Source organism: Nilaparvata lugens, chromosome 2 (assembly GCF_014356525.2).
Source record: "Nilaparvata lugens isolate BPH chromosome 2, ASM1435652v1, whole genome shotgun sequence".
Taxonomy (NCBI): Eukaryota; Metazoa; Arthropoda; class Insecta; order Hemiptera; family Delphacidae; genus Nilaparvata; species Nilaparvata lugens.
The window spans coordinates 77,101,929-77,128,015 of record NC_052505.1 but is presented as its reverse complement, the minus strand read 5'-3'; the positions used below and the strand labels follow the sequence as shown (position 1 = coordinate 77,128,015).

The 26,087-nt window shown below is 33.8% G+C and overlaps 1 protein-coding gene across 2 annotated transcripts; it reads left to right on the top strand.

Moving 5' to 3' along the window:
- Positions 1-2,124: 2,124 nt before the first annotated feature.
- LOC111050810 (SHC-transforming protein 1) lies at positions 2,125-21,996 on the top strand. 2 transcript variants are annotated; one of them, XM_022337170.2, is made up of 11 exons: positions 2,125-2,450; positions 3,493-3,631; positions 4,365-4,435; positions 5,007-5,067; positions 5,823-5,996; positions 6,900-7,063; positions 10,301-10,476; positions 12,917-13,033; positions 14,447-14,568; positions 17,270-17,380; positions 19,844-21,996. In XM_022337170.2, the coding sequence occupies exons 2-11, from the start codon at positions 3,503-3,505 to the stop codon at positions 19,973-19,975; spliced, it is 1,257 nt and encodes a 418-aa protein (XP_022192862.2). In that variant the 5' UTR covers positions 2,125-2,450; positions 3,493-3,502; the 3' UTR covers positions 19,976-21,996. The 2 variants fall into 2 exon arrangements, with proteins under 2 accessions (XP_022192862.2, XP_039277697.1); XM_039421763.1 differs by lacking the exon at positions 2,125-2,450 and adding an exon at positions 2,557-2,750 and having other exon boundaries at positions 19,844-21,105.
- The last annotated feature ends 4,091 nt before the right edge of the window (positions 21,997-26,087 follow it).

Sequence of the window (26,087 nt, the reverse complement as noted above, 5' to 3'; positions counted from 1 at the left end):
TGCTTTACTGCTTCGGCGGGCGGCCACTTCTACTCGGCTGCAAAGCAACACGAACAACTTTATGGGTTCGAGTGGGCCTGCCACCCTCCGCCACCCTCCCAACCATCGACTCTCTTTTAAATATTAACTCCGAGTATTATCGTCTTACCAACCTAGCGAATCAGCGCAAGACTCAGTAATGCAGATCGAATCTAATGACTGGCTCGGTTGGTTTATTGCCACCACCCACACACATCTGAACCTTTTTCTATTAGTTTAGAAGTACGAGTGAAGTACCGTATTGTACAGGTATGAGTTGAGATTATGTAGGCCTATAGGTGCGTACAGACTTTCGTTCCGCTCCAAGACCGAACGTCACTCCAGCAGAGCGATTGATGATCGACCGGCGAGCAACAATGGTTCGACCGGGGAACGCGAGAAGATCTACCATCTTCCGTAACGTTCATGATCGGTGCGAGTAGAGAGCGGAGGCGGAGCGATTGCTGTGCGATGGTGGTACGTGGGCGGTACGAGGGAGGAGCGTGCTCGGTGCGGGTTGGAAGCACGAGTATGTGTACGCAGCTTAAGTCATTAGTTTATCAAATACGAGTAGAGTACCTTACTGTACGGGTAATATGAGTTGAGATTATATAGGCCTATATCATCAGTTTATCAAATAGGTACGGCACCTTCTCTATATTACAAATTTGTTATAAACATAACATAGAACAGAGGATACCGGTATCATGATTGTTATTATAGGGCCCAAATCTCACAAAAGTGACGTACGTATGACACAGATGTTTCTCACTAACATTAAAATATGGCGACAACAATGGAGAGATGAAAAGCGGAGGATGATATCTGAAGGATGGAAGTTATGGTATGGAGACGAAAGGCATGTGATCGTGATGTGTGGAGGACTCTTGTGCGAGAGACCAAAGCTCACATTGGGCTGGAATGCCAGAAGAAGAAGACAATCATAATATGGTCCAATACAAACAGAAGTCGTACATACAGTGACGTGACGTCACGTCACTTCTGTGTACATTGAACCATATTATGTTTATATAAGAGTGGGGTGGAAGTGACAAAAGTCCGCGCCACGTCCGTGCCATATACGCCACTTCTGTGTGAATTGGGCCTAGCCCAATAGATAGCCCCTAGACGAGATTCATGCCCAGGGCTGCCTTCTCATAACATTAGTGATATACCTGCTATTCACTTACAAAAGTGATAAATCCACATTGAAAGAGAACAGAAGCATATCCATGAGGTTAGATAGAGTAGGTTGATTGTCCCAAAAAGATACAAGTTGAGACTATAAAAAAATTGGAGATCTGCTTTCACTCAGTGAAAATTGAAATTTATTTTGTTGTATTGTATCTATTCGATGAGGCAAAGAGCAAAGACAGTACAATTACAAGAAAAAATACGGTAGGCTATTACTATTCACCATTCATCTCAGCATAATAAGTAAAATATTGTTAGTAGCCTTGTCTAAATGTTTCAATGGGTTACGGAACTTACGGGGTGCTTCAGATTCCATCTGGGTATATCATAATACCATCCCCCACCATTCAAAGGGACCGGAAAGGAAACCAACGGGGGTGCAAGAGGCGGAGACCCTGCCGAGACGCGAAGCGCCGAGTTAAAGCTGTCTTACTCTAGAATAATTATTGCACGAAAAATTTGGCATGTTCGGTATTAAACGGATATTTCTCATTACCGGTATTTCGTGACTGGTCTATGTCTTTAAAAATTACTGATTCATAAATTAAAATAATCTACAAATTACATAAATGTTCTAATGAGTGTTCAACAGAGCTAAACTGATTCAAACTACGGCGGTAATAAAGACTGTCGACCTTCGACCATCGACCTCTTTTGAAGTCGATGAAATGCGGATAATTGAGTGTAAATTCGATTCCTGACTTGAAATAATATTAGAATTATTATTTGAATGAGATTTATGACTAGTTTCAATTCAACATCACCAGTAGAAAAAATCTTAGATTGTTCAAATCAAAATATTCTTGATGTTTTCGTTAATATAATTATTCACGGAACATTTGATGAATATCTGTTTTCATTCAGAATTATCGATACTACAATACATCGACTAGGTTACCGTATATCAGCTGTCACTTTATATCGTGTCTTCTGTTTTTGATGTAGTCAACTCTCAATCTGTCATCCGTTTTGCCTATTGCCCTATTTGATTTATTCTATTTTTATAGAGATTGAGAAGTGATGATGTGGTTGTAATTTCAATCAATTCTTAGTCTTTTTCTTTCAGATTACAAAAAAAACTGAGTTAATTTTATATTTACTGTTCGTCAGCTATCCTGCGAAACAAATAGTTATTTACATAATAGATTCCATAAGCAAAACATCGTTCCAGACCTCAGCCAATTTGAGATGATTGAAACTCTATAATTTGAGGTGTTAACTTATTTTATACAAATAAGGTATGTAATTTAGCGTTGTTTTATCAATTATGAAATGATATATAATTCCGTAACCAAACTTTGCTATGAGTTAGTCATTTGTCATTTCCGCTTTGAAACATAACCTAATCGAATATCGACAACAACCTTGATCATTATGCTGAAACCATAACAAGTTTTACAACTCTGCAATCTGCATTCCTTGAAAACATGATTCATTATTTTTTTAGTTCATTTTGAACAGAACTTTTTTGTGTTGAGTTGATTTTAAGGTAATCAAAAATCGACCTAAGCAAATTTACGTCTCACAATATTTTCATGGTAGGTAGGTAGCTAGAGTATTCCAATATTGTGATTTCCTACGGGATTTTATAAGCTATGTACGTGACAGTTTTTAACTAGCTACCGTATGTTAACATTTCAATTTAATTGGCTTTGCATTGAGGTGACCAATAATTATTTTGTTTATCTTTAAAACAGCTTCTGTTAGACGTATCATTTACTACATAAGTTTTTTTGGTTAACGAAAATTACTGGTGCCAAGTATCAACTTGAATTACTCATTTTTATTCATCTTGTTTTGTTTTTGGAAAGAAATGCTTTTGCTCAACCAATGCTGTTTGATGTCAAAAGAAGAATTAAGAACTTAGACTTTGGCGTCAAAAATAAGATTTTTTTTCTTGCTGAGAAAGTTTTTTTATTCAGTATTGTTGCCACTGTTGACATGCCTTTTGGAAGTTTCTGGTTCTTTGACATGTTCACATGAGGACATGCCTGTGCGGTATGTCCACACCATAAACATAGATGGGCACGTTAAACTGTCGGTCCCGGCTGAAGTACGACAGTCGTAAGACCCATTGACGGCTTAAATTATGTATTCAGGCGGTGGGACCTTCCCGCAAGGGTCTCCCCACCAACAAAAGTCATACGAATTTCCTTTTTTCACCATAAACATAAGCATCTTATTATCATTATCATCTCCACTACTATCAGTAAGCATATTAGTGTTTTCTATTTTTATTTGTTTTTTCAATAATTAGTTGATGAAACATTTGTTTTGCAGCTTGGGCAAGATGCCTCGTCCTTCGGCGGATGGAGCTGGCTCGGTTGGCAACTTCATGACTTTCATGAGCAAGCCAGCAAGAGGATGGCTTCACTCCGATCAGCTCATTCTGAAAAAGGGTGTTACTTACGCTGTCAGAGTAAGTCATTATATTCAAATATTGTAGTACCTATGTGATTTGATATACCCTCAATAATTCATCTCGATTAAATTGAGCGTGTGGATTACAATAAATGTAAAGTATACAGGATTGTATATTTCTTTATAACTTACAGGTGCAGGTAACCCGTATTCCGCAATGATCTAATTAAAAACTTGACCCACTGAAATCTTGAAGAATTTAAAATCTTCAACATCGGTAAATTGTGAATAAATATCCAAAATTTCAAGTTAATCAGTCAAGTAGTTCAGAAGTGATGATGCGTCATTCGTGAATTTCCTATCCCCTACGTGTATAAGCCAATTCTTTCCTTTATCATATTATAGATTGTAGATTATGCTACAACGAGCGGTAACCATTGAGTTGATTTAATGACAATATTTGATCATTAAACCACAATCAATAACTATTCAATTGTATTCCATTAAAAATGTGAGTCGGAATCAAGGCATGAGTTGAAGGCTCCATTGATCTCTTAGATGTCTCCTGTTATTAACAAGCGTTTCCTCTCAGATGCTTCTAGAGGTGTATCTATTGTTAGACTCTGGCTATCAAACAAAAATCATGCAAACCGGTGAACAATAGCAATACAATTAATAATTTAATTTCCATATAATTATAATGAATTTATTTTCACTGTTATTATTTTTTAAATCTTTATCACTATATCTTGATATATTCATATCATCTTAACTTATTTCATCTTTTCCAGTATATTGGCTGCTTAGAAGTTCATACTTCTATGAAAAGCTTGGACTTCGAGACAAGGTTCCTGGTCGCCAAGTGAGTTCAATAATAACGTCACAACATTTGACCCTTCATAAGTGAAAGATACCATGAACTTTTTGAACTAGTAGCCTATATGAATGAAAATCATATGAAAATCGGGGGAGGAACAGTTTTGGGCTATTTCTGATGATCCTCCCCCAATAATTCTAATGAACTGTGAATCAATAGTTCAATGAATGAATGAATTGAATAAGTAGTTGCAAAATTGTCGATGACAAGTTATTTGTTTTGCGACAGTACAATGTACAAGTGTAGATGTTTTGCATCTCTTACACTAACCTCATGCCAACCATATTCCTATTCATTTATAGCATCTATTAAACACCCAAAAGAAATTGCAGTTTATCTATATTTAAAGCGGTTCATTTGCACTTCTTTATCAAGTTATTTTCTAGAAGAGAAATTAACATTAAATTATGTTTGTCATATTTACAGAAATAAGTTTACCCATCAACCTATTAACATAGCCCAAATAGTTTAACAGTAGTTATAGTTTACAAAGAATTTTTTTTTTAGGTTTCAAACATTGAACGACATGTACGTCATTCCTGAATTTTTGTTTCAGAGAGTGTATCAATAGGGTATGCGAAGCGGCTGGACTAAAGACAGCCGATAAGAAAAGAAAGGTTAGTTGGTTGAAAATATTTCTTCAAATTTAATCATCTAGTCAATTTCTATTTTTCTGTCAAGTCTTCCACTTTGAAAATAAATTCTAATTAGTATTGACTCATGTTGAAGATTTGAGAGGAAGTTTGATACGCGATAAGAAAATATGTTTCCCGTCATAAATAAAATTATAGTATTGAACACGTGAGCTACTACTAAATCTGTTTATTTTTCATTTGAATAATGATAGTAAACAATCGTTTCCTCAATAACTGTCATAAAAGTTTACAAGCATTTTCTTTTGAAATTTACAAAGTTCTAGGAAATAAGGAGGGAATATTCAAATTTCTGAATTGCCCAATATTCTGAAATTCATCTGACTAATAGTGGGTTATCAGAAAAATTGTTAGCCGCACCAATGTTTGTGCTGAGATATTGATTTTCAGAGAATATAACATTTTTCATTGACTGTCCCAATTATTCTTAATAGGCTTAGGCCTATTGTTTTTGTTGGTGGGATCAAAAATGGAAGTCATTGATAATAGAAGACTGTTTTGGTATTATTTTGTGAGATTTTAATATATTATTTCTATGTCTTATCTAAAGGTTTCATTAGGTCGACTAAATAAAATCTAGTGGTTGCTATTTCTAATTAATTTAGAAGCGAATGCTAGGATTAGAGTATAATCGTATCTAGAAGTAATGGCTAGTTGCTTGTCACTAGAATCTAGTTTTTATCAAATCAACCCAATGTGAATGTTTCAATTTCTTGCAGACTGACAAAAGGGTTGCCAGAGCGATTGGGATTTCGCCGTTGATGGACCATGCTGGGGCAAATGTCAAACTGAGCATATCAAGCACAAGTCTCTCTCTCAAAGCACTTGATAACGGAGAGGTAATAGCTACTCATGACATGCCAAGGATATCATTTGCATCCGGAGGTGATACGGTGAGTCTACATTTTTGGTGTTCAATTTTCTTAGATAATGTGAAATATTCTAGAATTAAGTTGAAAAAATGGTATCAGCTATTTGAAAAATTACTCAAAAATTTCCAATCTGTAGAGATTTGAGTGAAATATTTTTGTTTTTAATCAGGTTTTAAATATCAAAATTCAAAATTTTTAGTTTAGTCATTAGTTTTGAAGTGGAAATTGGACTTTTCGAAGTGAAAGTGAAATCTTAACCTTATTCTTTTTTGAAACTTTTATTTGTAAAATTTTGGGAGAGGACAGTTTTTGGGCTATGCCTGTTGTCTTCTCCCAATCATATTATATTTATTATAATTATGATCTGTAATGCTAATGGAATAAATAAATAAATAAATAAATACTGATACTTTGACAACTTTACTAGTAATAAATTTATCACTAATTTAAAATTCCATTTTAAGAATCTACCAATTGTGGAGAATATAACACTAGCACTATGCTGATCGTATTATGGGCTCATTATGACGCCATTGAGTGACATTAGGTACTTATTTTTTATTTTAAACTAGCCTAAGCAAGCCTTGTTCTTCGGTGGCATTGTACTCATGATAATTAATAACATTCATATCACTCAAGAAATAAACTAACGAGATGATACTCATTTTATAGTTTTTGTCCTGAATTTATCGAGAAAGACCTGCATTTCTCTGAGTTTCTACAATTTGATTTCTTCAAATTCCAGTTACGTTTGGTCTTCTAGCTTTCAACATCATTTTCAATTCTTCATTATCTTCTATCACCTATAATCTTCATTTTCAATATCTATATCATATAATATCAATAATTTCAATATCTATATAACTTTTGAATCTCCAATACTGTAGTTACGAGTTGTTTGTGAAGTATGTACTTTGTTTGAAGGATACACTGGATTTCGTGGCTTATGTGGCGAAAGACCTGAAGGACTGGCGAGCATGCTATGTTCTGGAATGCGGCGGCGGCCTTGCTCAAGACGTCATCACCACCATTGGCCAGGCATTCGAACTGCGATTCAAACAGTTCCTCTCCAATCAACCAGCTTCAGCGTGAGTTGCTTGTTTTGTCAACTTACTATTGATTTCATAACTTCCAAAGACACTATTGGCCGGTTTCCGAGCTCGGGATTCAGCTAAGTTCTAGACTTTGAACAACTGGAGACAGAAAATTGGTTTTCCGAGTAGTCACAGTTTTTATGATAATCTTTATTTTCTCATTTCTATAATTGGAAACGTTTTTCCTTGACGAAATGAAACATTCCTAAATAATTCAAAATAGCTGAAACTTTACACTATTTTCTCTTTATTCTATTATCTGTTCAATTTTCTATTTCTTCGAAATTCAATTTCAAAGTGGACTGCGACTACGCTCCGTTTCGGAAAGCCAATTTTCCGACTCCAGCTGTTTAAAGTCTAGAACTTAGCTGAATCCCGAGCTCGGAAACCGGCCCTAAATGTTATCTCAAAGTTAAACTAAGTATTGTCTCGTCTTCTGTTAAAAATAAAATAATCAGTTTGTCCAATTCAAAAAGTAATCAAAGTTCGCATTTCAAATATTTGATACGACCAACATGGAGCTAACAAATACTGCATTGGAGGCGCTCCATGGAGGGTGATTTTGGGTTTGCGGGAAGATCTCACCAATTCCCAAATCTTTAGAAGGATTAATAATATCAAATCAGGAATGGTTTCAAAACTATAGTGAGGTCCACATTATAAGTGCAGTGTTCCATTAGCAATGGTATTACTATCCTTGTCTATCATTTAACAAAGCGGATAGCGCTATCTCTTACACGCTTTGCTCTGTTGCCAGATCGTCTTTCAACAATGTATAAATGATAATTAATTGACAAAATATTTCATCTTAATTATTAAAATTCACTATGCAATTATTAAAGAATATAATTTCTTGCTTAATATAATTGATTATACGAGAATGAACAGTTTATTGCTTATTGTTTATGAAGGGACGGATTCAAGGATCCAAAGAACCCCACACGTCAACCAAAGCTTATTGTGTTCCCAAGTAGTATGTTAGTTAGGCAAACCAATACCTGTGTCCTTTAAAAGAACCAGGAGTTTTTCCCTATACTAACATCCCATTCATCACCTGGTTTCTTGCCGCAATACAGTGTGATATGCTTGGCAGTCTCTTTAGACTGATTAGTCCTCGTGACTACGTGAGTTCCACTCCTGGCCTTCTTTGTAGGTCCTTCCGCTGAGGAAGGGTTGGCCAAGTTGCCTCTAGGGCACCCGGCCACCATTGACTCAGCCTCTTGACCCTTATTTGTGCCTGGAGTTTCACCCTTCTCTGGTCTCTTGGGTTTTTCTTTTTGCCCCTCCGAAACTTCGTAGGGTCAAAATCCTCACCTCTCCCAAGAAGTTTTGCCTGAATGGCCGCCTTCCTTTGAGCAGTGGTGAGTTTTTGCCTATTCACCCACAAACCTACGTGAGTTCCACTCCTGGCTTTTTTGTAGGTCCTTCCGCTGAGAGAGGGGACGCCAAAGAGGGCGCCGGCGCCCGGCCAACCTCGATTAGAGTTTCACCCTTCTCTGGTCTCTTGGGTTTTTCTTTTTGCCCCTCCGAAACTTCGTAGGGTCAAAATCCTCATCTCTCCCAAGAAGTTTTGCCTAAATGGTCGCCCTTCTTTGAGCAGTGGCGAGGTTTGGTCTCTCCACCCACAAACTCGTGACCTACGTGAGTTCCACTCCTGGCCCTTTTGTAGGTCCTTCCGCTGAGAGAAAGGACGCCAAACTGCCTCTAGGGCGCCCGGCCACCCTCGACTCAGTCTCTTGACCCACATTTGTGCCTGGAGTTTCACCCATCTCTGGTCTCTTGGGTTTTTCTTTTTGCCCCTCCGAAACACTGCAGGGTCAAAAGACTCACCTCTCCCAAGAACTTTTGCCTGAATGGCTGCCCTTCTTTGAGCAGTGGTGAGCTTTGGCCTCTCCATCCACAAACTCGTGACCTACGTGAGGTCCACTCCTGGCTTTTTTGTAGGTCCTTCCACTGACGGAGGGTCGCCAAATTGCCTCTAGGGCACCCGGTCACCCTCGACTCAGCCTCTTGACCTACATTTGTGTCTGGAGCTTCACCCATCTCTGGTCTCTTGGGTTTTTCTTTTTGCCCCTCCTAAACTGTCCTGATGGGGCAGATCCCTTGGATTTGAAGGCAAGGCAACTTCTGGAGGTCCCTCACTAAACCCCCTAACCATGGGATATATCTTCTTATGTTATATTTTCTCTATTCGATTTTGATTAAGATTGTGGCTATGCCGGGCTCGATAATGTCAAATGCCCCCCTACATGGCTGTGCTCTCACCACTGGGAGAGACAGTCCTAGACATGGCTGGTTAAGCCTACTAAGCTCATGTCAGTGCGTAGATGCATTCTGTCGTCCTTTATTGAAAAATCCACTATCTTGATGTGATAGATATAGAGAGGACGGCTCAAATCCAAGGTCATTATTCTTTAATATTTGAGGATGACAAGTCTAAGCCATTTGGTTATTCAAATAAGTATTTCGATCAGAAAATTATCTGAATACTCGTACAGTCTTATACATTTAAATCTTGAAAAGTCTTTTTACTCACTGAAAATATTTACATTTGAGTGAACTAATTTTGTTCACTCAGATTAGTTTTAAAATATCAAAATTTAAAATTTCTAGTTGAGTTGTTAGTTGTGAACTTGTGAAGTAAAAATTGGACTTGAAAGTGAAAAGTGAAATCATAACATCATTCTTTTTAAGAAACATCTATGTTTCGAATCAAACTGGGCCGAACAAACTTCAACAAACAGGGCCTAACAAACTAAAAAACTGGGCTGTTTGCACAGGACAGTTTAAACTAAATTTAATTTTAAACAGGATTAAATCCATATCAAGTATCGTTCGTTATAATGTGGTACATTTTGAGTTTAAGCTAACAACTGATTGAATTCATTTTAAGCTTTGACTGTGCAAACGGCCCTAATTTATCAAACTTTGAGAGAAAGAAGTTTTGGGCTATGCCTGTCATATTATTGTATCTTATCATTTTATTGTATCTATAACTGTATATTATCTCACAATCATATTATTTTATAATATAATGATTTGTGATTGTCAATAAATGAAATAGCCACATAGAAACAACAAAAATCTAGTCATCAAGAGTGATATCAACTTTCTAATGCTGGTAACACAGTCATTTTTGATTTGTTTTTTGTATTCATTAAGTTTCCGTTAAGTTTCCAAACAAGAGGTTAGGTGAAATGTTTCAAAGGTGGTTTCATTTTTAATTTGTAGATGCTCTCCGCCAACCGAAGACAGAGAATATTACAATGACTTGCCGGGCAAAGTGCCCCCTGACGTGGGCCCCCCTCCGGTGCCCCCCCTGCCCAACGCCTCAGCAATAGCCTACTCTCAAAAGCATCACCATCAACAGCAACAACAACAACAACAGCCGCAACCACAAACAAGAGGTATTCATCGAAACAACAACCAATTTTTAATCTAATAGAAACCATCTTATTAAAAGGAAAGTAATGTTATACAGGCTGTTCCACGTGTTATCGGATAGGCACGTTAAACTGTCGGTCCCGGCTGAAGTATGACAGTCGTAAGGTCCATTGACGGCTTAAATTATATATTCAGGCGGTGGGACCTTCCCGCAAGGGACTCCTCACCAACAAAAGCCATACGAATTTACTTTACTTTGTCCCACAAAAGGTGTAGCAGCCGAGGACCATAGATTCTACATTAAATTTGCTACAAAAATTTTCCAGTAAAATGTTCTTATACTCTTATCTTATTTATACCTTAGTTTTCGAGATACAGTATGTAGATTTTTTCAATATTTTTGAAAAAATACGTCATTACAAAAAAAAACTCCTAGAAAACTATAATTCAACATCTAATTTTAAGGATATGGTTGGAAAAAGGGAAAAATTCCAATAAGATTTATATAATTTTTGTTCCTTTGACGTTTTTGAACTTTATGAGCAAAGTTGAAAAACGTACATTCGTCAAGTTCAAAGCCAAATTTCAAAAACGTCAAACAAAGAAACAAATTATAGGAATCTTATTAGAAATTTCTCCCTCTTTGTAATCATATTAGATTTGACTTATAGTTTTCTAGTTATTGACACGTATTTTCAAAAATATCAAAAACGTTGAACAAAGAAACAAATTATATGAATCTTATTGGAAATTTTTTCCTCTTTGTAAACATATTAGATTTGACTTATAGCTTACTAGTTATTGACACGTTTTTCAAAAATATCAATTTTAAACGTTAAACAAAGAAACAAATTATATGAATCTTTTTGGAAATTTCTTCCTCTTTGTAACCATATTAGATTCGACTTATAGTTCTAGTTTCTAGTTATTGACACGTATTTTCAAAAATATAAAAAATCTATATATCTCGTAGAAAAATAAGGTCGATATTAGAAAATTCTACTGGACATTTTTCGTTTCAAATTTAATGAAGAATCAATCTATGGTGTTCAGCTGCCACACCCTTCGTGGGGCACCCAGTATACGATTATAATTCCACGAAAACATATCAATGATAATACCAAGAGATTATATAAAACTCTAGGGATGAGAACGAAGTGTGTAACTTAGATTACCTACAAAATTGCATGAACACCATAATTGGGTCACCAGATTTTGGCGACTCGGCTGGTGTCTGACTTGGGTCGCCAGCCCATCAGTTAATACTGGTGATTCACTGGTGACCTTGTGTGTGTTACATTAGACAGCCAATGGTTGCAGTCATTGCGGTACAATGGTAATATTTTCATTGAGGAATGAAAAATACACCATAGTACTTTCTTTCAGTTACCTAACTAATATATTTAACATTATATCTAGTACTTTTTCTAGTTAAGTAACTGATGAAAACTATTAGCCTTGAATAATAAATGGTGTGATAAGTATTGCGCGCTCCGGTGCAGGATGAGTGCGGAACTCGAGCCGATGACAGGAGCGGACCAATCTTGAAGCTGCAATAAAATGCTTGAATTTGTCCCACTCCCCTCGTTGTCATGCGTCGCATACTCATCCCGCGCCGGGGTGTGCAAGGCTTCAATAGATGTAATACTCAATCTTGCAACAAATCTATAAATATTCTCGTAATGAATGTTAGCCTAGAATATTTTATAATAACTGGATCTAAATTAAAAATAGAGAACTTCCCTGACACTAAACTATTGATACTTAATTGATCACGTATTAATTTATTCACAAATAAATTTGTGCAATAGAAAATTTGATGAATAGTTTTGAAGTGATCTGTTGTAAGTGGAACAATGTTGAATAATGTAATTTTTTAAAATGATTATCCAAATTTATCAAATGCTATGGCTAAAAAAAACAATGTAAGAATACAAAGAAATATTTCTCATTTAAACATCGCCATATGCAGTCATAATAATAATAATATAACCAAAAGTCATAGAAAGAAAAATTGAATATCTCAGTACCCTTTTTGAATTATTTAATCACAACATGTTTTGGACATTGATGCCATTTTCAAGTGATATGAAGTAAATAAATAAATACTATTCAGTAAAGAGTTAAATAAGATGGCATATCAACCAAAAGTCATTAGCCACATTTTCCAACTACTTATGCTCATAAAAAACTAATATTAAAAAAAATCATATTTCTTTAAAAAAACGAAACAATACAATATAATATAACATTTCTATGTTACACAATTATACTGCTACATAATTATGTTTTTTTTTGTAATAAAATGGAATGAATAATTATTTTGTACCTAATCTTGCCATTTCTGCTACTTCCAGTTTTATTCAGGATTCTCCACTAGAGAACTCTATCACTCACCTTTTATAACTAAGAAATGTTTAATCCATAATTTTGTAATATCAAGTATATTTTCATTTTTTCCAGAACGTATACCATCTACGAACCTGATAGATTTGAACTGTGATGTTATTCCTCCCAGACCCCACGATTATGTTAATGACGTTGTAATAAATAGTCGGCCTAGAGATGTTTTCGATCTACGTAAGTGAACTCTCTCATCTTCTTAGTTTTTACTAAAGTAGAAATTGTTGATTAAGTAAAATTGTAAACAACGTATCTGCTCTGTTTAAAATTTTGGAAGAAATTGTTTTTTGTTTCAAATCAGTTTTGAACATTTTTTATTATTGAGTTCCATTAAATGAATGGATGAGTGTTACAAACATACCTCAAGTTTGATAAAGTTCTTAAAGTTATTTTGATTTCTACGCTGTTTTGCATTAGTTTAACTGATTTCTACACTACCATACTGTTTTGCCATTACTGTAAAATATGTAATGGTTTAATAAAAACGTATTTTATTAGGGCTACTTGATTTGTTAGTTGAAAAATAATTTCATAGTACCCTTTTTCAAAATACTTTTTTATACAGGGTGTTTCAGAAGTAGGGTCGAACATTTCAGGGTATTGTTCCTGGATGATAGGAGACTACAAATAATGTTGCATTTGAAATGTCCAAAACTCAGCGGTTATCCTTATAGCTGCCATTTTGTTTTTTTCACTTAGGAATTTTTATCTCAACGACGAAAAGTTGTATTGATCTGAAATTGGGCATGAATATTTATGCTATAAATACTAAACTTTAAAAAATAAAATAAAAAAATCGATGAAGATTTCAAGGATACCTTATTTATAAAGACTGGTCAAGAATAACAGATAAATTAATTCTTTTCGTACTGCATGCATGCACTAGACAAACAAGATCATCTGAAAAAAAAACATTGTAAAATCAGCTGTATGCCATATGGAGCCATACTGAGTTTCAAACCTCCATCTTAAAAATATGATCGGAATCGAAAATTAAATATTGATGTTTAAATGTTGAAAAGTGGTCATGCATGCAGTACAAAAAGGATTAATTTCTCTTTTATTCTTTGACCAGTCTTTATAAATAAGGTATCCTTGAAATCTTGATAACATTTTCTAACTTTTTTGTCTCCTGTAAATTTTCTGTCAAGTGAACGGTTTTCGTGAAATTTGCCATCAAAAATCTAAAATGGCTGCCATTTTGAAAATTTACATCTAAATTTATTATTTTTTTTAAGTTTAGTCTTTATAGCATAAAAATTCATGCCAAATTTCAGATCAATACAACATTTCGTTGTTGAGTTAAAAATTCCTAAGTGTAAAAACAAAATGGCAGCTATAAGGATAACCGCTGAGTTTTGGACATTAAAAAAACGACATTTTTAGTCTCCTTTCATCCAGGAACAATACCCTAAAATTTTCGACACTACTTCTGAAACACTCTGTTAAATATCCAATAACAACTAGTTTCGGAATGTTCAATCCATTTTCAATGTAACAGTTACTTCAATACTCAGATGCTGAAATTAGAATCTAATTTTGTTCGATTGTAAATTTCTCAAATAATCACTAATTGAATTTGTGATATAGCGCCTCTGGATAGTGGTAGTGGCAATGGACCTGGAAGTTCAGATGAAAAGGACCGACTGATGACCGAATGCTGGTTTCATGGAAGTATCAGCAGACAGCAGGCTGAAAGTCTATTGAAACAAGTAAGATGTCTTGTTATTAACTTCTTAGAAGTTTCTCTTCGAATACTGTTACTTTTGTTTGGTGGAATGAATGCACTGTTGATTCAGTTCGTTGATCGATTGAATGAATACATTGTTAATTACAAAGTACTGGTTGCACAAAAGCAGGTTAAATTTTAACCGTGATTACGTTTACATTTTTTACCAAATTAAACAAAATTCTATCACTAAAAGAGCTACGAAATATTTATTTTTCTTATGTCCAGTCACTTATCGAAGTGGGAATTTTAGCTTATGGGGGTGCCTATAAAAACATTATTAAAACCCTTGGAAGTTACACAGAAATCTATGATTAAAACAGCATTAAGAAAACGTATACGCACTCCTACTGATGAAATTTTTGAAGAATTCAATGTTTTAAGTATAAGGCAAATTTATGTGAGAAATATATTGTTATACATGTACAAAAATCATAAAGGTATGTTTAAGAAAATTGAGCACAGCTATCGAACTCGTTCGTCAGAAGCAATAGGAATCCAAGTTCCAAGGCTAGTCAAAACTCATTCCACTACTAATACTTATTATATAGCACACACTCTGTATAGAAATCTGCCTGAAAATCTACGTAATACCGAAGGTAAATCCAAAAATATTTATAAAAAAAATGTTAATGACTGGTTAAAGGAGATTGGGAGGACAAATATAGAAGTGATAATTCATCCATTGTATAAATAAAGCAAATGTCGTGTAATGATAGTCCAAATTTAACTCTAAATGTTTACATCTTTTATACGTAAAATCCTTTAAACTTCAAATTTTCTCTGATATTAATACCTGGTTTACCCAAGAATGTGATAGATGCAAGTATGGGGACAGTCCGACGTTAGCCAATCATCGCCAAGACCCTCTTCCACACACAGGCTTTGCCTTTGTGGAGAGTTTTCATGAAGCTTTTTAAAATATAATGTTGTATTTTCTGGAGCTACGATATAATAACTAGATTTAGTTATAATGATTAATTTTTTAGTTCAACTGTAAGTTTTATTTATGATTGGTTGCAGAAGATGTAACGTTGTTGTATAATATGAATATTTGTACCCTGAAATCATGATAATAAAAACCAATTTGATTTGATTTGATTAATTCCAGAACCAATCAGAGAAGCCGTCTTGTTAACCTTCTGGTTGTATTTTGTACAACATCCAATTTTCCAAGTGTTATGTACTGTGTTTACTGTCAAAACGTATTAATTAATTGTATAATTACATTTTCCATCTTCTTGGATTATTTTACGCCTATGGACATTTGGATGATTATCATTTCATAGCCCAATAAGGTACACCAAGCAAAGCCATCAATTCTGTGTTATTGGTTCATTTACAGTATTTCCCTATCTTATGCACAGTGCGACTTATACACTGTCGCGACTAAATGGCACCTAAAAACTGAACCATTGCTCGGTTGATACTGCCTGCAACTCATTGGAGTGATGGGGAGAAAGTTTTGGAATGCAAAGGTGACTCATTCACTGACACCACCCCATTCAATAGTTTTGTGCAGCAAAAAAACTGATACTGTTGTACTTTTTACAACAGCGCGACTGTCGGAAGGTTAAAAACGCCTTTTCTGATTGGTTAATCACGGTTAAAATTTAACCGGCTTTTGTACAACGGGTCAAAGTGTGTAATAATATGTAAATCCTGGTAGTAAGAGAGAGTGGTAGTAGGGTTGTTATGCTGCTCGTTTGCTTAAAAAATATAAGGCATATAGTGAACCAAAATATGATATCGGAAAGGTTTTGAGTAGCCAGACTTAGTAAAAATTTATTCCAATAACAATGCGCTGTTCCTCGAAGATCATTCTGATTTTTCAATTCCAGTCTCTAAAATTTAATCGATGTACTACACTTACACTTCACAACAACCAACACGTCACAAAACAACTTACACTTCCTTGTTACTTCTATTTTTAAACTGATGATGCCCACAGGCTTAATCCAGACTTGTGCGTTTTTGAACGTATTAGTTTTTCATTATTCTGTGTGAATAAGGTTGGAATTAATTCTTGTATACTTGTAGTCTATTCGATGCTTCATTGTTAATTTCCTGTAAATGATTGTATAATAATTGTAAGTTACTGATACTGTAATGTAGTGTAATAATAATAATAATGCTTTATTAACTCAAGAGCTTTTACAAACATAGAGTTTTGTCATACAGTAATTTATAGTCAATACAATATCAATAAGTTCCATGTCAATAGTCCATTCAATATAAAAATCGTATCAAAGCTTATCCGTTCCACTGCTGAGTCAGTCCAGATCATAATTAAATTAGTTATAACAGAAAAAACCAACAACATATCTAATAATGATCAAAACAATTCCAAATAATAACATTTTTATCACAGTCAGGTCAAACGGAGATTAAACAAGAATCAATCATAGTCAGGTAGGTATCATAATATCATACAGTCAGGATGATTGTAATAATATTGTGTACCAACTCAACTCATTTGTATAGCTGTGCTGTTAACAAATATAATGATTATTATTATCATTACTTGTATACTTGTATCTGAGAATTTCAATTAAGCAAACTATATGAATCGGATATCTTTTCGTCTTGTTTAATCTAGAGAAAATCAAGATTCGGAAATAATATTTGTGTAAATGGAGGATTGTATAAGTTTGTATAAGACGGTGTGCTTGTTTGTAATCTAGGATGGGGATTTCCTGGTGAGAGAATCGCAGGGATCTGCCGGTCAGTATGTCTTGACTGGCTTGCAAGGTGGTGTCAATAAGCATCTGCTCCTAATCGATCCTGAAGGCATTGTAAGTATTCTGAATTTCGATTAATGCTATCATAATTTATATATAGAACATGTATATTCCTCTTTATTTTTCCTGAAATAAGTCTTGAGAATATGTATTTTTTATGATAAAATCAATTCACTAGTGTCACTGAACATCACTAAATGAGAATTTAATAAATATTATTTACCAAGCTGTTGATAATAATTAGAAATCATAATAATGGCAAATATTACTGTTTTATTTATTTATTTCATTGACAATCACGAATCATAATTATAATATATAATATGACAACAGGCATAGCCCAAAACTGTCTTCTCCCAAATTTTTACAAATAAAAGTTTCAAAAAAGAATGAGGTTGAAATTTCGCTTTTCACTTAAAAAAGTCCAATTTCTACTTCAAAACCAATGACTAAACTAAAAATTTAAAATTTTGATATTCAAAAACTAATTAAAAACAAAAATATTTCACTCAAATCTCTACAAATTGGAAAATTTTGAGTAATTTTGCAAAATGTTGAGCCATAAAAGAAACACAACTTCACTATTAGCACAGCTGTGCTATTAATTATACTGGTGAATCCATTGAAATAAATGGTACTGTTGAGTCAACATAAATTGATATCACATAAAAATTGAAAACCAAGTGAAAATTACTTTAAAGTCAAAACAGTATATACTGTAATACAATTGAAATGCGTACATAAGAGGGAGAGTATTAATCCATATGTAGAATATGTATATTTACAAGTTCATGGTCATCCACCTTCTACATGATGTATACATTCTTGTATCTGCGTTGAACGAATACTGCTGCAGTGTGCTGCGTATAACAATGCAAAATCGACCTTTCAACAAGTTTTGCATTGTAACATGTCCATGATTGAAAATCACCAAACATGATTTTGTTTATGAGTTATTGATTAACAATCATCTCTATATCGCATTCTATTGCACATGGTCAACGGGTACTTATTACCATAGAGAAACAATAGCATAAGTAGATATCCCACGGTATAGGGCGTTTATGTCGCAACTTTTACTGTTATCTCAAGCTGATAGTCCACGTAGTTCTTTCCTGTGAAGCTTTATGACGCTGGTAGTCTCTCATATTGTGCCGTTCATACACTCTTACCCGATTAAAACAGTAAAAATCTACAATAATCGACTTGAGATAACAGTAAAAGTTGCGACATAAACTCCCCATACCATGGGATATCTACTTACGCTATTGTTCTCTATGCTATTACTATATAAGAATATATACAATTATGGTTTTTGCTGACGATGATTATTATGTGCTCATGCCACCAGGCTTTTCAGTAATAATGTGGGATGATATTAGAGGTAAATAGACCTACAGTATTTGATAGATTCATGAGGACTAAAAAGTGACTTTGAACTGTCTGTAAGCGGAGCTGGCTTCAAGCAGCCGCTTCTAACAGAACAACAAAAAGCAAAACTTTCTGACTGCGAAATCCATCACTCCCAAAAAAATAGTAATACCAGTTGGGAACGATTTATTTGAGTTTTGTGTGTCTCAGTGCCTAGAAAATTAGCTTGGGTATGCCATTAAGATTGAGTTATAATTTTAATAATACTGATTTCAATTGACAGATTTCTTTACTAGTAGTTCTATGAAAAGTAGACCTCACGCAGTTTTCTCATCCACAAGTATCTGTTGTCACCTGTTCTAGTTGAATCACAATTCACAGTTGAATCATAATTTACTCTTAAAAACTGTTATTTGTTTTCTCCAAGATCAAAAACTCACTTATGTTAATAAACTTAGTTCACGTTTGAATTTGTATCCCATATGATATCCAGTTCCGTGATAATCTTCCCATCTGTTTAAAATATTTCTCAACTATTTTGATTATTTTTTTCAATCAAAAATATTATAATTTCTTCAGCATTATTTAGTTCATTTAATCATTTTTTTTATTTTCAATCACCTATTAAATTTGTTTTTCAAATGTGAGAATATTGATACTGATGGACACGCATCATAATTGTAACACTACCTTACAGAAATAGACACGGCCAGACATCTGTGTAATGCATGCAATGAATAATCCACTTGTCAGCTAATTGATTATGAATAATTCTATAGTCTGATTAATCCTATCTTTAAAGTAGATGATATATATATATAGTGATATCAGAATATGAAGGAATTCATTTTCTTTTCATATTATCCTTGAAATGCAAAATTTCAAAAAACCTTGTGTATAAATCGACGCGCAGTTTAAAAAGGAATATTCCTGCCAAATCTCATAGAATTATATAAACGCGTTTGGCCGTAATCGCGTTACATATACATACATACATACATACAGACAGACAAAAATCCGAGTTAAAACATAGACCTCACTACGTTCGGTCATCAATAGTCTATCTGCAATAAAATTCGAACTTGCATTGTTGATTTAGTGTAACCAAAATGTTGTTGATGATTAATTAATGATATTTTGAAACAGGTGAGGACGAAGGATAGAATGTTCGAGAGTGTGAGTCATCTGATCAACTATCATTGTCAGAACCAGCTGCCAATAATATCTGCTGAAAGCGCCCTTGTCTTGAAGAATCCTGTCTCTCGAACTGTACTCTGATTCAGCTCAAGGTCGCGAGCTCAGTGAAAGTGTCCAAAGAGAAAAACGAGTCGAATGATTCAAAACTCAAACTCTTGACGCTTCTACCGTGTACATGCCTTAGTTGTGTCCTAGCAAAGAGGTTGTGTGCCGCCATTAAGATGCCTTCTAACCACTAAATGAATGAAAAAATATTTATTAGGCGGTGTTAAACCCGCCTATTTATTTGTTTTAAATAAATCCCTAAACCTTGAAAGTGAAGAAAAATCGGACGTCCAAAAATTGATGTGTATGTAACTGGCTTAACTGCATATCGTTGTAAGATTTTTCAGTGGTTTAGATTCATTACAATGGCTTGCCTATAATTGAAAGCGTTTTGAAGCTAGCTTTGCTCCAGCGTTAGTATCACAACCTTTTTGCTTTCAAGCGACTCTATTCAATATGTATGTGCTTTCTCTGCAAGTATGGACCAAGAAGAAACAATTTATTTTAAGAATTAGAGGAAAAACTAATACTAAGACGTTTATGATCTTCTCAAGGATAAAAGTATTCAATACATGTAACGCTTTTGTGCAGTATATAGCCTATTCATGCTGGTCATGAATAGGAATTTTATACTAAATACTAGTTTTGTTTTATTGCATTTTGAGAAAATTCAACGTCTCACAAAATAGAATGTAATTTTTAAATTCTCAAACCGAGATAAATATTGCCTTGCATGATGTTCTGAAATAATGATGATTTGATGATCATCTGAGATATATTTAATGTACTTGGCAACCATTAATTTGCCGTTAGGATTTAACTAAAGCTGCGTTTAGACCAAAGTTATTAACAAAATGTTAGTAACTTAATCCTTATAGATTCTATTAGATTGAACGGAACTTGACACATATGTTCATCATGTGTATGATAGGTTATGTTCAATCTAGTAGAATCTAGAAGGATTTGTTAATAACTTTGGTGTAAACGCAGCTTAAATCTGATTGAATTCTACAGAAAACCACATCAATTCAATGTAGACAGATGAAGTAGTACTATAATAAAAATTCGAAGCGAAAAAATTCACCGTTCTGTGAATATTATAGATTTATTTAATATTCATTTCAATATTGATCACCATTACTGAAAGTTTATGTTGAAAAATTGAAGTTGAAAGCACAATATCTGTTTGGCAATAAACAGCACGCAATGAACTTGATGTTTTTAGATAGACAACGTTCTAGTATAGGATATTGATAGTCTTTTATGACATGACGTGAACTCTCCAATCACAATATTAGTAGACCTCTCTTAGAGTTGTATTAAATTTCACTTTATTTAGACTATTTTTTAATAATCATGTTCATTCATAGTGTAGGACTCAACATATACAGAATATTTATAATTTGATATCTATATAAACTGATAAAATCAGCTCTGGATTAATATTTTTAGATGATTGTATTCACCAAATCGTTCGTCCCCATAGATATTCCAACTAGTTTATGAAGAAAACTTGTATTGATTCATTTATTATTTTTAAATATGAGCTACATATTTTACTCGTATCAACGCTTATATTGTTATTGATTCAGATTTTCAAATATAAATTATTTACATTTGGTTGATTCTACATTTTATTAATTTCACTCAAGAATTTAGACCAATTTTACTAGCCATTAGGTTTTCTAATTCCTTCAGGAATTTATAAGCTTATTTACATAAATATTTATTCAGTGTCAATGATTTGTTCCATGTCTAGTCAGAAAAATCATTGTTTATTCTGAGATTAGCATGATTAGAAACCCTTTATAAGAATGTATTCTTTGACTATATAATTACTATTAGATTAGGTATAATTTTAATATTTTTATATTCGGCTTGACTATATCATTTTTTCATCCTCATTTTTGTCTTATTCTATTAATATTTATCTAGTTATTATATTCTTAAGATGTACAGTATTATAGAGCGTTATTTATCATGAAAACAGTGCCAATCAATTTGTTATTAATCCGAATTGGATATTGAGATTATAAGATTGTCATAATATTAGCTTATATCAAATTGTGTGACTTACCTGTAAACCAATTTCCTGGCCATCAACATATTTCACTAATATGCTGGTGGAATACAGCTCATTTCATATTGTCAAATAAGAGCAGATTAAATATGATATTTTCTTTTAAAATTGCCTGGTCTTGCTAATTAAATTGGTGAAACATATTTCCATAAGGATAGGTGCGCACATCAAGTCCTGTTCTATCCAACCTGACTCATCCACACCGGAATCTTGAGTCAATTTTGACTTCATAGACGGGTTGTTTTGAAAAGAGTCTCTCTGGCCTTCTAGGTTATTAGAACATGTGGTGAAAACATTTTCTGGAAGGTTCCAGCTGGATTCCCATATAACAGTGAAAATATATTCCCCATACGTTCTAATGGGATTATTCATACTCGCTCGGCCGGACTGAATGTGAATAGTACATTTAGAATTTATGGGAATTATATTTTCACTGTCTCTGTTGTGTGGGAGTTCATCTTTATCCAAACCTTTCTTAGACTGAATGCTGGCTTTTTTTGGACTTTTATTAACCTTACTTTGCCTTTTATGGTAATGTGTGATTCCAATTCTTGTTTCAAATCAAAGGTTTTAGCATACAATGTTCTCCTATAAAAGTTTGTAGAGTCCAAGAACAGATTTGATCATCCAACGTTTTACAAAATTAAATGGTTCAAATAAAAGATGATCTACAAACTTTTCATTTTTCTTCACATTGAAATGATATTTTCAAGGTGCAAACAAGATTTGGATGAAACTTCAAGAAACGCCCTACGTGCCTAGCCAATTTTATACGCCAACAATACGTCCAACTTGCCAAAGTACAAGACACCAAGTGTGGCTGTGGCTCGTTGACAAGTCATCAATAATTGGCTACGTGAATCAAATAAAGATTTGATTTTAAATATTCGAAGAATAAGGGAAATTCGTTCACTTCCTACAACATTTTTATTGTAATTATTTTTCAGTTAAATTTAAATTAAACACTTTCATCTGAAAACAATGCAATATATTTTTTACAATTTTTTTTTGAAAGCATACAAAAATGTACAGAAAAATTATATAATTATAACAAGAATACATGCCATAATTTTTTGAATGGTTGCAACACGCAATACAGAATTAATCAGTGTTTTAGAAAATCAAATAATTAGTTTAAATTACAGTTATTACCGTAGAAACTATTAAAGAAACCAGTTTACATCAATGTTCATAGCTGTAACAGCGGCTATTATTATTAACGATTATGGTCATGATTGTTTATCAGGAGAAAGCCCGTATTGTTTTTCTCTTGACGGTTGCATATAGGTGTTAGTTGAGACGCTACATTCAAATCTGAAATCTTCAGAAAAATCAAGGAGGCTTCATTCTTAAAAGCCTAAAAAACACCAAATGGTTTGTTGATTTCAGCTGGTAAAAAAGTTTTTCTTCTATGGTATTTTATTTTTATAAGTATAATAGTCCAGTCACTATATAATATATGGTACAATGTCTTAATATATACAATGGTGCTTACAAATTATATTTTAGTTCTGATTTTTTAATACTACATATAATAAATCTAGAACCAATTTTTGCATGCAAACTTTCTTTGTGCTAAGTAGGCCTACAAAATGCCTCAAAACTCATTTTTTGTTCCTCCTCCAGTTCTCAGCATTATCCTCCAAAAACAGCTATCAAACACAAAAATCATTCTCACCTATTTTTTAAATAATTTTGAGAATAATGAGGTCATTCGTCGCAGCTCTATCTTAAATGAGTAATTTTAGAAAAAATTGAATTTTTATTTATTAATTTCAGTTTTTAATCAACCATAAGTAATGATTTTCAATATCCTAATGTATAATTCGAAATTTCTATTAATTATATTTAAGTAAATTACTATTATCTATATTTTAGTCCAGTCAAATGGTCATTTTTCAGCACAGCCCTGAAATAATTTTTTTATCGTCGGTTTTACATGTATTTTATGTTTTATATGTATATTTATATGAATTCGAATCTGAAATTTGCTGCCACGCCAGAGGGGGGCTTCACTCCTGAAAACCCCCAAATTTTGGGACTTTCAATTTATCCACTTTATTTATAAAACCTCTGGTTTTTTCGAGAAAAAGCATTTACAAATATTAAAAACAATAAATTGAGTGTTTGCGCGACCGGAACTTTGTGAGTAGGAATCTTGGGACCAACTAGGAAAAAAAGGAATTTTGGGACCAAGTCTTGAGTTTCCACCTTCGAGGTGATTAGCAAACAATAGTCGGCCCTTTCGACAAGTCCTCACGCTTCTGCCACTGAATGAAAACCATTCATAGATTCATTTTTAGAAATGGTTTTGTCCTAAACAATCTATTTTTATTACATACATCTTCAGAAGACCTCTTTCCCAACATGTAAATTAGATTTAAGTTTCTTGATCTAATGAAAACTAAAAACTCATATTTTCCTGATCAAGTAGCAGGAATAATAATTCAACTTTAAAATCTGGATAAATAAATAAAATAAAGTGTATTGAATAAATATAATAGTTGATTAGACCTGCAACTGACTCGCTAATATGTGTTAACGCCTTTGTGTCGAAGAACAATGTCTAATGTCCACCTGTTGGAGGCACCTGATTCTACCTGCGAAGACTCATCCTCTCTTATATCGGAACTTTTTCCTTCGCCTACAACTGTTTAAAGTACTTACTTTACTCCCGGAAACAAATAGTAAAGTATCACTGTTTCGCTACTAACCTGTAAAACTCCCTTTTGGGACTAAAAAACTGTAAAACTCCCTAGGGAGTAAAAGTAACTATTTGATTAGCATGGGAAGCATCTCTATGGGAAGCACAACGCTATGCCGCTGATATTTTTACAGACATTTACAAACCGGTAGGTTTTTGTATAGCTGCCAGTTGCTGTAGAAGTGTAGACCTACTTCATATGGAGGATCTGCTATCTATGTGAGGGGCCCTTTTCATGCACCCTTTCTTGGTTGTGAACATTGACTTTCTCTGTGATTGCGAACAATTTGAAGCAGTAATGATAGTTATCAGTAAAATTGAATCAATAGTTGTTTATGTATACCATAAGCCCGACTCTCCAACTGTCCTCTTTAACGAGAGAATTTCTCAACTATTCGATTTCATCCAAAATAATCCTAAATAAACCTGTTGTTCCTTTCATAATCATTCATAGTTGTGCATGTTATTGTATCTATCAATGTATAAAAAATTCCTAATAGTCCTAATCACTCTTAATAATCCTAAATAGTCATAGCTAGTGACTTAAACATTTACCCTAATATTAAGAGATCTACCAACGTCGCTTTTAAAAATATGTTGAAGTCTTATGACTGTTTTGTGTTAATCTACATCCTACCAGATCTGAGTCTTGCTTGGATAACTTCATTTCCAATCTTCACCCCTCAAAATAAGTGTAAGACAGTGCAGCCGCATTTGTCTGATCATTCGGGTTTGGTATTGGAGATTGCAGGCATTCTACCACGCTCAACTACAAGTTCCAAGGATAAATCATTAACTCAGAGCTTTAGAGTAGTTGATGATACAAGGATAAGCAACCAACCAACCAAGTGGGTGATGGGAGGCTCATCAAATACACACTACAACCAGTCAGCTTCTGGATTGTTTGAAGCTTCAATTTTTGAGAACTGGTTTGAATCAAATGCCCTAACCTACTTTCGACGTGTTGGAAATTGTGAAAAAGTGGGTGATAACCTAACAAGTCATCTCTCAGTTCTGAATCTCTGTATGGAGAACAATGTGATGTTTCTGTTGTTACCACCTAACTGTTGATTGACAATGAAATAGACTAAATAATAATATGTGTGATTGGCAAGGCACTGGTGACTGAGCTGCGCGCCAAAAACTACTCTGTACTGTACTCTGTCTCTGTGAAGTGTGTGTAACATGCCTTAAGTAAAACGTTTGAGTTCAATGTATTGGTTTGACTTTAAAGTAAAAATAAAATCAGTAATAATGTTCAAATTATCGTAATACTTTATTTCTTCACCGATATAACCTTCAACAGGTTATGGGCCCAGGCTGGATCTTTCGTGTGCAAGTAAAAAACTTCTTTAACCTAAATA